The sequence below is a fragment of the Abramis brama genome (assembly GCF_963993115.1).
Source record: "Abramis brama genome assembly, chromosome: 8".
In the NCBI taxonomy this organism is placed as follows: domain Eukaryota; kingdom Metazoa; phylum Chordata; class Actinopteri; order Cypriniformes; family Leuciscidae; genus Abramis; species Abramis brama.
The window spans coordinates 8,091,182-8,108,821 of NC_139970.1; the positions used below are offsets into that span (position 1 = coordinate 8,091,182).

Consider the following 17,640-nt stretch of genomic DNA (forward strand, 5'->3'; position numbering starts at 1 on the left):
AAAGCACATTACTGGCTTTGCAAACACTGTGGCACTTTATTTTTTTATTTGTTTACATGCTGCTGGGTATTTTAAGTTGAGGTGCTATTTGTTTATATATTAGACTTTTTTTATATTTACTGTTGCACTAAAGTCCAAAAGTGAAGAATTTATGTTATTTATTACTTGATTGTTCAAGCTACCTCACAGAAGTGCTTTGTTTGTTAACAGAGTTGTTGAATGTTAAAATAAGGTGAATTAAATAAAAAATAAGGAACATCCTGGATCTGTTTTTTGCTCTTCTTTATTCTTTTTTTATGTATTATAGAAGTATCGGATCGGGACTCGGTATCGGTAGATACTCAAAATCAAATGACTTGGACTCGGACTCGAGGGCAAAAAAACCTGATCGGGACATCCCTAATATAAAATACTATTTTTGTCAAAAATAAAGTCATCAACTAAGATGTTAGCTGTTCCAATGTTGGCTATATTCAAACTAATGAATACATAGATAAAATGTAGGCCTATAATCTTTTTTTTTTTTTTACAAAGAAAGAGTACACTTGAAATATTGTTGAAATTGTAATTATTGTTGTAATTGTAACCTTTTTAATAAAATAGCAAAACATATTTACAAAATAGATGTAAGCAAAATCTTAAATGGTCAATATAAGTCTTCTTCTAAATATATCTTTTGTCCTTGCATTGTGGCTCAGTCAGTGTCACACCTGAATGAATGGCTAATTATTATGCAGAGTGGGTGGGACATTGTATTCTAAGGTGTAAACCACTCCTCGTTCACGCCCCCCTCGCATATTGGCTTTCCAAGCAAAACCTGTTTTACATCAATTTAAATCAATGTATGGTTTTATGTGAACGATAAAGCAAGACTATTTTCACATAATTTTGAAGCCAGAACTCGAAGCGACAACATCCATTAGTCAAAAGTCTTATTGACACATATTTAGTATGAGTTTTGTGGTCTTATTTCAGCAACTTTCATTTTTCTTTTTTTCAATAACCACGCATAAACATTAATTCAAAAATATACATGCATGGTGATCACATATTTTAGTAGCCCTGTTTGTGCTAGAGTGAATTTACACCTTTGCCATTAACATGTTTATAAATAACTGAAAAAAGCACAAATGTCAGAGCATGTCAGAACACCTCCAGGGCCCAGAAAACCGCTCAGACTCCAGAGGGTTAATCTTTCAGTTTCATCACCATCTATACAAAATGGGAAACTTGGGGGAAAATGTGTACTGTAATGTAAACTGTAATTGACCATGTAACATAAAATGCTGTGAATTCTGAACAACAGAAATATTTTATAATGCTACCTGTTATTTGTGTTTTTTATTGTGACAAAGTGTGTTTGTTGGGTGAAACCTTTACTAGTGTTCTGGAAGAATGAGTTGATGTTAGACATGTATGAAGTGTTTTGAGCATTTTATTGCGTTTTGAATGTGAAATTAACTGCAGTGAAGCTTAAAGTTGCTTATGAGTAGGCCTACTGAGTGAAGAGTTTTGAAAAAATTACCAAAGTATTGAGAAATGTGTCCTAGCGACTGTAAAAAGAAAACAACCCAAAACAAACAAAACTGTAATAGCAACTGTAAATGGAGCCTTATTTATCACTCAGAATTAGTGTTAAACACATTTACACAAACACATGTAGATCACTGTCTCTCTAGGGTCGTCCACACTATCATAATGAGGAACAGAAGACACAGAATGATAATATGTTCCCCACATCACACCAGGATATTTCCCCCACAATTGAAAATTCATGCATTAAATGGTCAACTGATGTTAAAAACACAAACATTGTATGGTAACCTCTGCACATTCTGTGTTGTTACAGCGCTGCAAAAATGGCAGAAATGTTTCTTTATGAAATAGCATACACAATACCACAGATATTTTTTGAAAAAGATCTAAATCAACTTCAAGGTTTGGATGCAGTGAGAAAGTCACAGAGACAGAACTAAAAACCTAATACGTCAAATAAACTCTTTTAAGATATCATTTAATGTGAGTTAATAAAATATGTGAGTTCATGTTAGTTCACAGTGCATTAAATTAACAGATACAACACTGGATCCTAAAATGTCTTGGAAAATGTTGAGATTAACGTTAAGTAAGATTAATTAATCCTGTAGAAGTATTGTTCATTAATTGTTAGTTCATGTTAACTAATCCTTACAACAGGGCTCTACAGTGCGAGTAATTCACTCGCATTTGCGCCTAAAAATAGTTATGTGCGAACTTGAAAAATAATTTACGAGCACAGTGCGCGAGTGACGGGCTGTTCTCAATACACTGAAGACAACAGCGCGATGAAGCGAAGCATAGCATTGATTTCACATGGAAAGCAAGCAAGAGGACGGGGTCGCAACTGCGTGATGTGAACATTTGATGACGTGCTTAACTTTATTCAAATGGGAGCGACGATTCGCAACCATTGAGCCAATCACTGAAATAGTGTGGGAATGTGCGGGAACTGCTGGATTTTAAGTGAGAGAGTCCTCCCAACAGTGCTAAAAATAAACGTGTGAGAGCGTGTTATTGGCTATATGTCATGTTATAGCCAGATATGATGACGCTACTGCAACACGCATCACGACAGATGAGCGATCTATTCATCAAGCTAACGCGCAAACTGCCGCGAATTAAAGTGAAAGTAAGTCGTAGACGCTCATCTAACAATCATATTCATTAATAGTAAAGAAACAAAATAATGATATTAGGCTAACGGTTACCAGTGCTGCTGTCGCTCTCTCCTATCGCTGATTTTGAAATGAGCTTATGATGATCATATTGATCTGGTCATTTTGGTGACGTGAACTAGGCCTACATTAAATCTGCATATAACGCGGGAATAGAAGATCCGATTTAGTTTTGCGAAAACACACAATGTGACTAGGTGTAAATGGAATCGTTTTGATCAGTAAAAACGCATGAAATCGTTTTGATCAGTAAAAACGTATGCAGTGACCAGGTGTAAACAGGCCGCTACACCATAAAAAAAGTAAACACTTAGTGAGCTAGATACGCAACACAGTATGAAGCCTATAGTCATTATCTCAAAAGACCAAGTGCAAAAAAAAATAATGAACTCCTGCACACTATCAATAGGCCTACTTGCAAATGAGTATCAAAATTTTATTAGCAACCCACCAAATTTTATTTGAATTATGTCCCACCAAAAGACCAAGTGCATAAACTGAAGTTACGACCAAAATAGTCCACACTGAGGACCGGAAGACGACAAAAACTCATTTTTGATGTAACTTAATATAGGCTACTGCAAGTACTGCAAAGGAAAAAAGCAAGCAGGCATTTGTTTTGTTTTTAGCACTTTATACTTTATTGAGGTGTTCATTCTTGTTATATATTTTGAAGTAGGTTAAAATAATAATTGCATAATTATTAAACAGGTAACGTTAGTTCACCCAAAATAGAAAATTCTGTCATTTATTACTCTCCATCATGTCGTTCCAAACCCGTAAGACTTTCACTCATCTTCGGAACACAAATGAAGAACTTTTTGATGAAATTGAGAGATTTCTTTCCCTCCATTGACAGCCTACACAACTACCACTTTGATGCTTCGAAAAACGTTCATAAAAAGATCATAAAACTAATCCATATGAATGAATCCAGTTTAATCAACTTTTTTCACTGTGCTCCTATATTTCTTTGTGTGCTCCTAAATTCTTTCATTTAGGAGCACATGTACGCCCTGTACAAGATGAAACCTTATTGTAAAGTGTTGCAATTTTTTATAAAGAAAGTTGTAAATATGAATGTAAAATTAATATTAAAAGTTAAGGAATCTTACACTGGTTCAAACTAGGCTACTGTACTGTATATGTTTGATTTATGTTGAAGTGTTTGGGACATTGGCTTTAAATGATGAGCGTTTCATTTTTTTAATCAGGCTTTCAAAGTATATCAAATTTTGGATTTAGATTTATCGGCTAATATATCAGATATGATCAGTTATCGAAATCGGCCCAAATGTTCATATCGGTGTATCCCTAATTTGATTTCCAGAAAGAAAAAACAAAACAATACCTTCTGTACATCTCTGACTTCTGACTGGGACAGAGTTCATTTCGAGAGTGGAGGGTTCAACCTCACTGAGAGACATTAGACATGAAACACTGGTGTAAATGTGTGAACACTAGATCTCACAGATGTCTCTGCTTCGTTTGCTCGTTCTCTTCCAGCACAACTCTCACTTACCTTGTCTAGTCCCACAGTAAGAGCAGCACAATCATCACTGCCTGATGACAACTGGCTCTTATGGCTCATCTGAAAATATGAAATTAAGTGTTAAACACAGAAACACTTCACCTAGGAGTTTAAAAAAAGCATAATAAATGGAATATATAAGGGATAATGTACAGTCAGTCAGTAATTAATACAAAATAAACATGGACAGGATAACCAGGGTCCCGATACACAGCTACCTAACAATAAATATTTGCACATGAAATATCGATTTGAGATAATATACAAGACTACAAAATAGTTCAAGTTTTCAAATCAATATTTCAATATTTAAATGTTACCACAAGGTAATGTTCACGGCTTTTATGCAAAACATTACATGTGTTTTCATTACAGTGTGTCAGGTTGTGTGTAGCTTTACACCTGTTTTATGAGGACACTGTTTTATGAGGACATCATAAGAACATGTTCCTGATGTTTGACTTTGAGTGTGACGTCTTAGTTTGACAGAATCCTGGTCTATGAAGACACAGTTTTATGAGGACATCATAAGAAAATGTTCCTGATGTTTAACTTGACAGAAGAATTTCAGTGTGTTGTGTTAGTTTGACAGAATCCTGGTCTATGAGGACACTAGTTTTACTGGGACACTGGTAACTAGATACATTTGGACGGCACCCTGAGTTCAAGTGTGTGTATGTATGAGAGTGACACGAGACATTGCGCCTGTGCTAAATGTACAGTAAGTGATCGTGACTCACTTCTTACACACACAATCATAATTCAGTGACTGATAACTGTGGCAAATAGTTCTGTTCTATTCTTTAAGGAATAACTCAGTTATTACATTAACTTCTTAGATACCTTTAGAGTTGCTGTATCTTTTTCAGGTTTCATCTGATTCTTCACAGTTATCATCTGAAAAAAAAGAAAGAAGAGCAAATAAAAAAATATAAAAAAGACAAATAAATACTAATTTTAGTATTACTTATTGAAAGCCAATTTCAACAGAGGTTGCTATTTTCTACCAACTTCTTCAATGATTATATATTTAATCGAACAAGCACAAATAGTTTTCAATATTGGTATTAGCCACAATGAGCTGTGAATTATGGGTTATCAGGATCGACCTTAATATTCCATATGTGTGTCCCGGTAAAACTGTATCCTTATAGACCAGGATTCTGTCAAACTAACACAACACACTGAGATTCTCCAGTCAAGTTAAACATCAGGAACCTGTCCTCATAAAACGGTGTCCTCATAAAACAGGTGTAAGACACACACAATCCGACACACTGTAATGAACATGCATGTAATGTGATGCAATAAAGCCATGAACATTAACTTGTAGGGCTGCACAATGTATTGCTTTATCATTCATACCTATCTGTGGTAGTGACATTGCAGTATAGGCCTATGTGAAGTCAGGCAGGCTATAGGGATCATAGTTGATCTGTGATCAAAACCCCATGGGTCGAAACACACAAGATTCTTGAATTAATTGCAAGGTTTACCATCATAGAGTTAGAGTTTATCATTTGAACATGTCTTTAAGTCCTGTCAGTTTAAACACTTTTTAACGATTTTAAACCATTCAAGTGCAAGACGACATAAAAGAGAACTCAATTCTGAACTTGTGTGCTGTTTTCTGTGCACACACAGAGCCACGCAGACACACTCCAACACAATTCCATTCTCATTCATGTCATTCTGTGCTTGAACAGATACATTCATGCAAAATTATGGCAAAATGGCAGTCTCAGCGAGTATCCTCGTAAATACAGTCACAAATGCCTTAAGTGAACATGAACAATTGAGAGTAAAAACGCATGTGTAACAGTATATTGGATCTGCGTATTAGCTCTTAAAGTGAAAACAGCCTAATAAAACTGCTGCTGTCTGTCATTTATGTTAATAAAACAACCAAATAGAAATAAAAATTCAGTTTTGTAGCTTTAACCAGGATTAATTGTATGTTATGTATAAGGTAAACATTTATACCTAAATGCTGTTAGACTTACCTTGAATATATGAGGCACTGTTTATTTCATATCTTTGTTCAATTTTTTATCTATGCTTGCAATTTATTATTTTCTATGCAGATGCAAACCCCTACAAAATCACACCAATCATTAGAGAATTATTAGCCTAATTCTTTCCAAATAGAGCTATTCAAGTCATCTGGTGAAATAGTTTTCATATTGCATTATATATTGCAGAAAAATAAATACTGCAATATAAGTTTTTTTGCAACATTGTGCAGCTCTATTACCCTGGGTAACATTTACCCTTTAATAATAAAACAAGTAAAATCATCACTGTAAATAACACATAATGTAACTGCTTTATTAAACAGTGTCACTTACGCATGGAAACACTGAACTCACCTTTATAATGATTGCTGAATCTGCCCTGGAGCTCATCTTTGTCTTTCTCCTGAAGTGAGAACTGTATGTCCTCCTCCAGATCTTGATCTTCTCCTTCAATGACTCACTTCAGGCATTATCTCATGTGTCTGCGCTCATAGAAAAAGACCCTCATTAATCATGACCATTGCATTTCATTTGACATATTATTCAACAAGCTTGTTTTAAATAAATTGATAAATTATGGTAAACAGCATTCAAGTTATTTTCATACTTTATTATACGATATTTAAGGAATATGGTAATTGAGGATAACTATTCATTCATAAATTTCATTCACAATTGATAAATGATAGGCAATAATAGTGACAATATTAATAAGACTGAATCAGACTGACAGTTTTATTAATATTCAGAGTATATTTTATTATAGTCAGGAGTAATTAGAGCACATATTTGTTTCTTAATGTGTTTAAAGCAAGCAGAACTGTAGAAATATTAACAGTAGCATATACTGTACTGGGTGAAACACCCTCCCCTTCACATACTGTAGTCATGACAACGCGTTATTATGATGGCTAGACTATTTTATGTGATCAGAAAAGGTAGCAGTTACAATTGTAGTGCAATCGAAAACGAGTTTAAAATGACAAGCATCGCTGATTCCCTCATGACAGTCTGTAAACAGAATCACTATAAGTCCGCTAGCACCGTTAGCATCACAAGCTAGCTGCTTTCTAACTGTAAAACGAGCAGCGAAGAGCTTACAGGACATGCACAAACAAGCCAAACGGACCCACATGCTATTAGAGAAGCAATTAAACAACATTATAACTTACCTTACAGATAACAGTTGCCTTCATCAGGTCCACAGATGTCTTCTCAGGTGCATAGTTTCTGTCCGGTCCAAACAGGAAATGACCGTGACGAATGACTAAATCTCTGATTACGTCATACTTATCATAATATAAACGGGATTTTATTTATTTATCATATATTTACTGCACAATTAATAAATTACAGGCAGAAATACTTAAATAATTAGTATTTTGCATTAAGTAGTTTGTTATAAAGACATGAAGCTGAATGAAGCTCCTCCCACCGGCGCCATCTTGTTTTCGCGATTTCCCGCCTACCGGTACCAATCATAGACAGTAAAGAAATGGACACAGCGACCCCATTGGATTCAGGGGGGTAGTCCAGCATCCAGAAAGCGTACCATCCCCGGGGGCCGCCATTGGCTAACAAGCCATCGGCTAACAAGCCATCACCTGCTGTTAGCAATCCATTGACTCCCATTCATTTTGGCGTCACTTTGACAGCGAATAACTTTACATCTGAGGCATTTAAAGACTCTATTTGTCCATTGTTTATTTCTAAAGAAACACGACAATGTATAAAAGGCTCCATTACCTTGTATCTTACGTTATGGCCCCGTAGAAGCAGTTTTTGTAAAAATAGGCTAACGATTGCGTCACGATAGGCTAACCACGCGACTCTCTGGAAATTACCGTATACACAGGAAGAGAAGCTCGCAGTCAATCAGGGGGACGTGGAGGCATAAAGTCAGATAAAGTCAAGGGAGAAGCCCATAGAGAGTCATAAAGTTGCTCCTGCTCCTAGCTCATGGACAGCTCCTACTCACGCTCTCCGTGTCTGCAAGATTTGGAAGGGAATGATTCAGATTTCTCTTGGCACAGCTACTAGAAGACTTACAACTGTCAGACAGGTTGCTCACGTCACATCTACGTCAAGCTCAGTTTGAGTCTGCGCAGTACGCTCAGCCATCAGGAAGTGAGTGCTTCACTTTTCTCCGTTGAAATCTATGGGGTCGCTATGTCCATTTCTTATACTGTCTATGATTGGATTCAACGGAGAAAAGTGAAGTCAATTAGAAGCACTCATTTCCTGATGGCTGAGCGTACTGCGCAGACTCAAACTGAGCTTCACGACGTAGATGTGACGTGAGCAACCCGTCTGTCTTCTAGTAGCTGTGCCAAGAGAAATCTGAATCATTCCCTTCCGAAACTTGCAGAGACGAAGAGTGTGAGTAGGAGGCAGGGTTTCCCGCAGCACTTTGGAACTAAGGCGGCCGCCTAAGCAACACACGCCTGCCGCCTTGACTACGTTGTCAAAAAAAATGTATATGAGCTAGGGCTGTAACGATACACCAAACCCGCGATTCGGTTCGCAACACGATTTTTGACCCACAATTCGATAAAAAAAACGATATTTATTTTTTGTATTTTTTTTGGGGGGGGGGGGGGGGGGAGAGATTTTTTTGCGGTGGTGACGCGTTAATGTAACATGTAAGGGACCTAAAGCGCACCTAAAAGCTGTCACAAAGAACTGGCAAAAGTAATGATTATGAATGTCAAATATAGCAAGGAGACATTTCAATTCTTTATTAATAAACAGGTGTTTTCTGTGTCAAAGATGAAGTTGACGATGCTGACTCGCGATCTTCGCAGTAGTGAACGCGCCAGAGAGAAATGCACTTTTCATACTGATTGCATAAGCAGAGAGCAGTCTGTTTTCTTTCGTTTTGAATTGTTTTTTTTAAAAGTAGCCTACACATTTCATGCTTTCTATATATATGTCTCAGGTCTGTGAGGCAAGTAGCTTATATGCTGAGTTTCGGTTCATTTTTGAGACAAGCTCCAGTTCACGTGCCGGCGCCTCCGTGTCCTGATTATATTGCCTGCTATATTTATTCTTATTTATTAAATCCAGCCAATTGGTTGATAAAACATTGATTAAAATAAAGATACAATTAATACAAAACGAAATTCACTTTAAAGAAAGGTTTTATACAAAAACAAACTAAATGAAGTGGTCAAAATCATGTCTGCCCACTCGTCTCCCAATTTTCTTACTCATGCTTTTCACTTTTCATATAATTAACATAGCCTAGATGAAATAAAAAAAATAAATTATTTTATTTAAACATAAATATGAAACTAAATCGTTTTCTTTAATGACTGGTCTACAACACGTATGCCTATAGCCTACAGTACAGATAAATTTAATGCGGGATTTGAGCGAACGCCATCTTACCGGTGAGCATGTAGGGGGCATAGCCGCGGGAACATATTTTATCAGGGGGTGCTGGGGGCGGGGCTTAATGGGTGGGGCGGTGCTATGGTAGAGTTTAAAAAAAAAAAAATCCTAATATTAAACAGCCCAAACAAAAAGATGAACATACAAATGAATGAGTACAGAGTTGTGAGAACGCTCAGAAGTCATGATACATTTTAAAAAGCACAGCACACAAATCTGTATACTCACTCAGGAGTGCCGGGTCACACAGAAACATAATCTTTCAAAGCGAAAATGCAAGACGCCAAACGAGGGCAGTGGAACGGGGGAAACGCAAGGTCTCGAGGCGCATTTTAGTTGAACTTATTTTAACTTGAGTGCTGCGTTTTGAGAATGCTGTGTCATGCGCGAGACGCGAGCACAATAGTTAAACACGAGTAGGCTAGTGCTTTCACACTGAAAAACAATGGAAAAGTAGCAGAGTGGAATGGTTGACGTTCTGTGTGAACAGCCCCTAATGCCGATGAATGCTTTAATTAATACCTCTATATTTAGTTTTTTCACAATGCATTAAATGAGTGTCACGTCACTCACTCCATGCGAGATCGGCTTATTGCCTTATGATATATTCATTTCTTTTAGTCATAAAACCCTATTCGACAACATATAAAAACTTCTTAAAAAACAGGTTGAAAAACAAAAAGTTATTTAAAAGTCATGTCATCTTAAATTCCAATGTAGTGAAACAGCTGTCGTCAGGGGGTGCTGCAGCACCCTCAGCACCCCTAGTTCCCGCGGCCATGGTGGGGGGAGACGATTTTCAAACAATCATCGAATATTATTTTACTTGATATGCCAATCCTTAATATTTGTTGTTTTAAATGCCTATTTGAGGTCTCTGTGAAAGTTTTAAAGCAGTCTTTTAGTGCCGCTTTCAGAGAGGTCACCTCCATAACGGAGAACTGTCATATCCGTAACATTGTTTTTTCCTCATAAATGCGAACACGAAAAATAGTTCGGAAAAAGTTCTGTGGAGAGCCAACCCTTCTTCATCCGGTGGGTAGTAGGCTATTACTTTTGGTTTGTGCAGTGTAATTCATAGAATTAAAAAAAATATATTTTGCCACCTAAAAGTTAAAGATTTTTTGTGTCACGTCTGTAACGCACGCATGTGTAGTCTATTTCCCTCATATTAAATGTAAAACGCATGTGTGGATTTTTTTTGTCTCCACGTCCCCCTGATTGCCCGCGAGCTTCTCCTCCTGTCTATACGGTAATTTATCTACTGCGCGACAGAGAGTCGCGTGGTTATGACGCAATCGTTAGCCTATTTTTACAAAAACTGCTTCTACAGGGCCATAATGTAAGATACAAGGTAATGGAGCCTTTTATACATTTTCGTGTTTCTTCAGAAATAAATAATGGACAAATGGAGTCTTTAAACGCCTCAGATGTAAAGTTATTCGCTGTCAAAGTGACGCCAAAATGAATGGGAGTCAATGGAATTGCTAACAGCAGGTGGGGGTCTGCTAATCAATGGCGGCACCCGGGGAAGCTTCAGTGTTTTCTGAAACATTGCCCTCCTGGTACCAATCTGTCAAATCACAGGCCCCAAAGCATACAGTTGTGAATAAGATGCAAATTTTTGTATATAATACCAGGACCTGGCTCCAGGAGCGCACCCTCGAAATCAGGGATACACTGTATATGGTAAAATTTAAGTTTTTTTTTTTTTTTTTTGAGAGCGAGCTTCTGGGATGTAGTAAATGACATCTACACTGTCGGATTTATGAGGACATGGTTCCTGTCCTCATAAACCCAAATGTCCCCATAATGCGGTGCGTATTCAGGTCAAAAGTCCTCGTAAACCACAAAAACAAACACACACACACACACCACACACACACCCCTTCAGCTCTGACACACTTAAAACAGGCCTAATACGAGTATGTGTTTGTATGGCACAACATGAATGACGGTGTGAAGTGTGTGTATATACCTCATCTGAGCTGGAGCTGCCCAGCTTGAGTCCTTCAGCAGACTGGAGTTCCTCTGATCTGGCTTCAGCTGTTGTACAGTGAGTGTGAGCCCATGCCTCCAGAGTGAAGACTGCATACAATACACATCATACAAAGCAGATTAAATCATGGAACAACAGAAACAAGGTGATAGCTTACATGATGCCGTGAAATATTCATGTTCACAAAAAGTGTTGGACACTTACTGTAAGGTGCAATCACATTAGATAAAAATGGTCAGTTATTGTTAATAGTGGAGCGATGTATAAAGCTCAGCTCACACAGAATTCACTTTCACACCAAGCAGCTTTCTATTGGTCAGTGTGGTGAATTCAAGTGACCATCTTGAAAAGCATTGAAATCTGCGTAAAGGGGTTTTTTTGCACCCGAATGCACGGATTCCTATTAGAATGAGTTTTGCCCATGAAATTTCACCAAGCAATGGTGAATGTGACTGCACCTTAAGGCTACAACTAAAAATATACAAATTTAATTGCATAATACAACAAAATATCGGTGACATCTGTAAAGGAATATAGCTTTTCTCTTCAATACATTTCCTTTTCTTCATAATTTTTGCTTATTAAGTTTTAATCAGCTGGTGTTTTGGTGATTATTAGTGCATTTTTTAAGTCAGAGTCATATCAGAGAAACCACAGGTGTAGAAATCACTTTAACTATCACCATGATCTAGAGCCCGACCGATAAAGGATTTTTAAGGCCGATACCGATACAAATATTTGGGGATTTCAAAATCCGATATTCCGATATATCGGCCGATATATATTTTTTTTAAAAATCCAGAAACGTGTAACAAAACATGAACAGATTTTCCCTAACATTAGTTATTTGTAGTTATTTAAGATTCCTCAGCCTTACTAAAATAATATGATAATGCAGTTTAAAAATAAACTTTTTTTTTTTAAAATTAACTTTATTGTCACAACAGAACAGAATATATTAAAGTTCTGATAAATATAATGTATATTAAAAATACAAACTTAAGATATGAAACTTAAAGTCCTTTGAACAAAAAAAAAATCAACTATTATTATTAATATTGACAGTAATAATTAAAAAAAAATCAATGATGATGATATTATTATTGTCATCATCATTTGTATTATTATTAAACAAGACGAAGGTCACTCCTAATTTTATCCATCTATTCCATCAAGCTACAACAAACCATTTTCAATCATCATTTGCTGCCTGCCTTCTAAAATCTACGACTTAGTGATGTACTAAATACATTATGTGACTCGTTAAAGGACAATTCCGGTGAAAAATGAACCTAGGGGTAATTAACACAGAGTCGATCGTTCCCTGGGATGCGTTTTCATGAAAATCGAATGTAAAGAGTTTTAGCCATCTCTAAAAACAGATTAGCTTATAACACTAGTATATGGGGCACAGAGTAAGTAAAAGTAAATCGCTAGTTAATGCCACTAACAAGGCTCAAAATAGCCTCACACTAACACGGTAGCATAATGAGGGTCCCTACATACAAACCGAAGCATTGAGAACTTTGTAAGTGTACAGACAGTTTAATAAGAAGATACATTATAAAGACAGTACATTACGCGTTTCAGGCATTCGTCATCTTGGAAAACTAGTCGAGCCACGAACGCCGTGCTAAGTTAGATTTCACAAACGTATTTCCTATCGACCAGCTCACTTAGCACGGCGTTCGTTACTCGATTAGTCGAGACTGTTTTCCAAGATGACGAATGCCTGAAACGCGTAATGTACTGTCTTTATAAAGTATCTTCTTATTAAACTGTCTGTACACTTACAAAGTTCTCAATGCTTCGGTTTGTATGTAGGGACCCTCATTATGCTACCGTGTTAGTGTGAGGCTATTTTGAGCATTTTGAGTTAGTGGCATTAACTAGCGATTTACTTTTACTTACTCTTTTAAAACTCTTTACATTCGATTTTCATGAAAACGCATCCCAGGGAACGATCGACTCGGTAACCATGTGTTAATTACCCCTAGGTTCATTTTTCACCGGAATTGTCCTTTAATGCTGCGGCTAAACAAAGTCAGCAACGCACAAAGCTAACTTTTATGCACAGGCTATGTTTGATACTTTTTCTCTATGTCTAAATGTTCACTCCTCGCGTGCCTAACTTACGTTTTACAATGCAGGGACTGGAACTACAGATATGCTAGTTATAAATACAGTAATCATTACTTTATTTAGGCAGAATAAGTTCGTTGTGATTTCCAAGCTCATTGATGTTAGCAGTCTTCCTTGTAGAGTGCGCTCTGGTGGACAAACTATGCAGCGCCAACACTCATAACATGGTTGCAGGGTGTTTCATCCGCTTTTATTTTATTTTTTAAATATTCATTTATCGGCCGTTATAAATGCCGATACCGATAGTTTGGAAAATGCCTAATATCGGCCGATAATATCGGCCCGCCGATATATCGGTCTGGCTCTACCATGATCCATTGACATCTGACAACTACAAAAGGTCACAATGCTTCTTCATTTTAAGTTTATTTATAATGTAATTATTTAAACCCTAAAACTTGCTTGGTTTAAAATCAATGCCACTTGGTTTGACATTTTGTATATAATGCAAGGACATTTATAAAGTTATAATTTTTAAATGTGAATTTATTTCAGTTCCATCTTACCTTTATAGGCCAGCACAGAATTCAGTGCAATCAGCAGCAGGAGAAACACTATGAGAACAGGAATACAGTGACATCTCTTCCCTGGCTTCTTCGGCGTCGGCTCTGTAACAAGCAATGCAGAACTCTGGAACTACAGAAACTACAGAAAACTGATTTCATAAGTCCATTATAAGTGATATGATATGAGGGAAATTAAATTAGTGCTATTTTAAATTACAATACACAGCATTTCCATGACCAACAACAGTCAATCAATATTATGAAATATCAGACCACTGAATGTCATGATTGATCAGAATGAAGCATTCCAGAAACACACAACATTTTAAAGCATTTTTGAATGTGAACAGTGTCAGTCTGCCCTAGACTCACCACTGTGCTGGAAGTCGTAGCGCCCGGCCTTAAAGAGCTTCATGTTGTTGTCATGAAGAGGGTTTGCCTGGCTGAATACAGAGTCCTGACCTTCAATGGTGTCCACTTCTGTCTCCATCAGTCACTCCACCACACACTGACCTCTACACAGCCTGGGTGGCAGTTGAAAAAACAAAACCAATGAAAAAAAAAAAAAAAAAAACATATGCTGGCTCATCGAAACATACATCATCTGACAAAAGAGATGCAGTGGAAATTGTTCCAATGAGTTTGTCAAGAAAAAGGAAGTTGTGTTATGTTGTGCTGTGTTGGCTACAGTAGCAGGTTAAGCATGAACTGCTTTTGCTGAAGACTGGAGTAATGATGCAGAAAATTCAGCTTTGATCACAGGAATAAATTACAGTTTACAATATATTCACATAGAAAACAGCTGTTTTAAATTGAACGAATTATAAATAGTGATAACATTATTACTACTAATATTACAACTACTACTATTATAATATAATAGTGACTTTTAGCTATCATCTGGGGGTCAGGTTTAGCCCCAGAAGTCAGATAAATTTGACAAAATGTCCCTTTTGGGAATATCCTAAATTAGATCGTACTCGGTTACTAACGTAACCTCGGTTCTCTCTAGAAGAGGAACGAGTACTGCATAATATCTTACACTATGGGGAAATCTCTTTTCCGCGAGATATTGAAGCCAAAAAATTATCCTTAATTTTGTATTAATGTAAAACGCGTTGCGGCAGCATGCAGACATAGGCAAGATGGCTCGCGCGCCTATTGGCTGCTCTGCGGCAACTGCAGCAGCCTATCGAGAGAAGCCCTCGTGACGTCAGATCCAATGCGTCAATGCATAATGCGTCCAATGCGTCATGTCCCGCTGAAACGGGCGTGGCCAGGGCCTATAAATATAGCTCGACAGGCTGAATAATCAGCTTTTTCATCGCCGAAGCGAACCAGAGCATGTTGCAGGCACGGCAAAGATACGCAGTACTCGTTCCCTCTTCTAGAGAGAACCGAGGTTACGTTAGTAACCGAGTATGTTCTCTTACGAGAGGTTATCTCGTACTGCGGAATATCTTATGCTATTGGGAACACAGTGTAAAACGCTGTGCATGCTGAGATCCAACACCAAAGTCCCAAGGGCAGGTGCCCGGGGCTCATACAGTGCAAAATCGCCAGGGAATCGCAGAGAGTCCGGGAAGGAGGGGCTAAAGTAGCATCATTCCCGTAATAAGTAGCGCCCTATTGAGGCATATTGTATCAATAGTGATCCACACAGCCAGGGCGAAGCAAACTCGGCCTGGACTGATGAATACTATGGGTCTTACACACTGCCCATAGAGCAGTTTAATCGATCAGCGAGCGATGCTCAAGCAGTTTCAGTATTCTGAGCCGATAACCACGGGGCAGGCAATACTGATTTACTAGACCGAAAGCAGCTTAGCCTGCAGGGCGGGAACCTCTAGGTTATAAAACCTTATAAAAGTAGACGGGAAGGCCCAGCCTGCCGCCATACAGATATCTTGCAAGGCAATCCCACTAGACTAGGCCCACGATGAGGCCATGCCTCTCGTGGAGTGCGCTCTGACACCTAACAGGCACTGCAGGCCCTTAGAAGTGTAAGCCAGCGCTATAGCATCAACTATCCACCTGGATAGACTCTGTTTTGACGCAGCTAGTCCCTTAGGACGTCCACTGAATGAAACAAAGAGCTGCTCTGTCTGTCTGAAGACAGCCGAGCGAGACACATAAGCCCTTAATGCCCTAACCGGGCAAAGGAAGCTCGCGTCCCTTTCCTCATTAGAGACCGGCAGGGCGGACAGGGAAATCACCTGTGCCCTAAACGGTGTGTTGAGGGATTTAGGAACGTACCCGTGTCTTGGCTTGAGTATGATTTTCAAGTCATTTGGCCCAAATTCCATACACGACGCGCTCACTGAGAGCGCTTGCAAGTCCCCTATACGCTTTACTGAAGCGAGAGCCAGAAGAAACACTGTCTTGAAAGACAAATGTTTGATGTCTATAGATTGTATTGGCTCGAATGGGGCACCTTTCATGGCCTCCAGAACCGTAGAAAGGTCCCACATGGGAACTGATGGAGGTCTGGGAGGATTCAGGCTCTTAGCTCCTCTAAGGAAGCGGATGACCAAATCATTCCTTCCAAGTGACTGGCCAAGCGTTGGTTTAGTAAACGCTGCTATGGCCGCCACGTAGACCTTGAGCGTGGATGGGGTTCTGCCCCTATCCAGCAGCTCTTGCAGGAAGGAGAGAACCTCCGCCACCCCACAGTCCGGGGGTGATATGCCACGGGCTGTGCACCAGCTAGAGAACACAGACCATTTCGAGGAATAGAGCTGTCTAGTAGACGGGGCCCTAGCCTGCGTGATTGTGTTTAACACTTCCACCGGGAGGTTAGCAGGTACCCATTGATGGTCCATGCATGCAGGGACCAGAGCTCCGGGCGAGGTCGAGCCCCTGGCCTGAGAGAGGAGATCCCTCCTCACCGGTATCGGCCACGGGGCAGTGTCTGCATCAGAACAGGGAACCAGGTCTGGTTTTTCCAGAGCGGAGCCACAAGCAGCACTGAGCATCCGTTTTCCCTGATTCGCTCTAGCACCTGAGGCATGAGCGTGACGGGGGGAAAAGCATAGAGCGGACGGTGGGGCCAGACGTGGGCCAGCGCGTCCCTGCTCTTGGAGAAAAACTCCGGACAGTGAGCGTTTTCTTGAGACGCAAACAGGTCTACCTCCGCTCTGCCGAAAGTCTTCCACAGCAGCTGGACTGTCTGTGGGTGTAGAGACCATTCCCCTGCCGGAACATTGTTTCTGGACAGTCTGTCTGGTCCAACATTCAGGTGACCTGGCACATGCACTGCCCTCAGCGAGCGCAGATTGTGCTGTGCCCAGACCAGGAGGCGCTCCGTCAGCCTGTAAAGGTTTTGGGATCTGATACCTCC

General features: G+C 38.9%; 1 protein-coding gene and 1 long non-coding RNA gene across 2 annotated transcripts in view; both read right to left on the reverse strand.

Moving 5' to 3' along the window:
- LOC311088945 (uncharacterized protein) overlaps positions 1–14,846 on the reverse strand; it is a 30,808-nt gene extending 15,962 nt beyond the window's left edge. The window contains exons 1-3 of the mRNA XM_084123343.1: positions 14,673–14,846; positions 14,301–14,402; positions 11,632–11,741 (exon numbers count right to left, since the gene is read on the reverse strand). Of these exons, the coding sequence (XP_083979469.1) occupies positions 11,632–11,741; positions 14,301–14,402; positions 14,673–14,790 (330 nt within the window). The 5' untranslated portion in view covers positions 14,791–14,846. The remainder of the gene's footprint in view (positions 1–11,631; positions 11,742–14,300; positions 14,403–14,672) is intronic.
- LOC311088949 lies at positions 4,236–7,555 on the reverse strand. The gene is made up of 4 exons (XR_014607588.1): positions 7,433–7,555; positions 6,615–6,742; positions 5,089–5,142; positions 4,236–4,305 (listed from the first exon to the last, which is right to left on the reverse strand). It is a non-coding gene; the product is annotated as an uncharacterized lncRNA (long non-coding RNA).
- Positions 14,847–17,640: the final 2,794 nt, after the last annotated feature.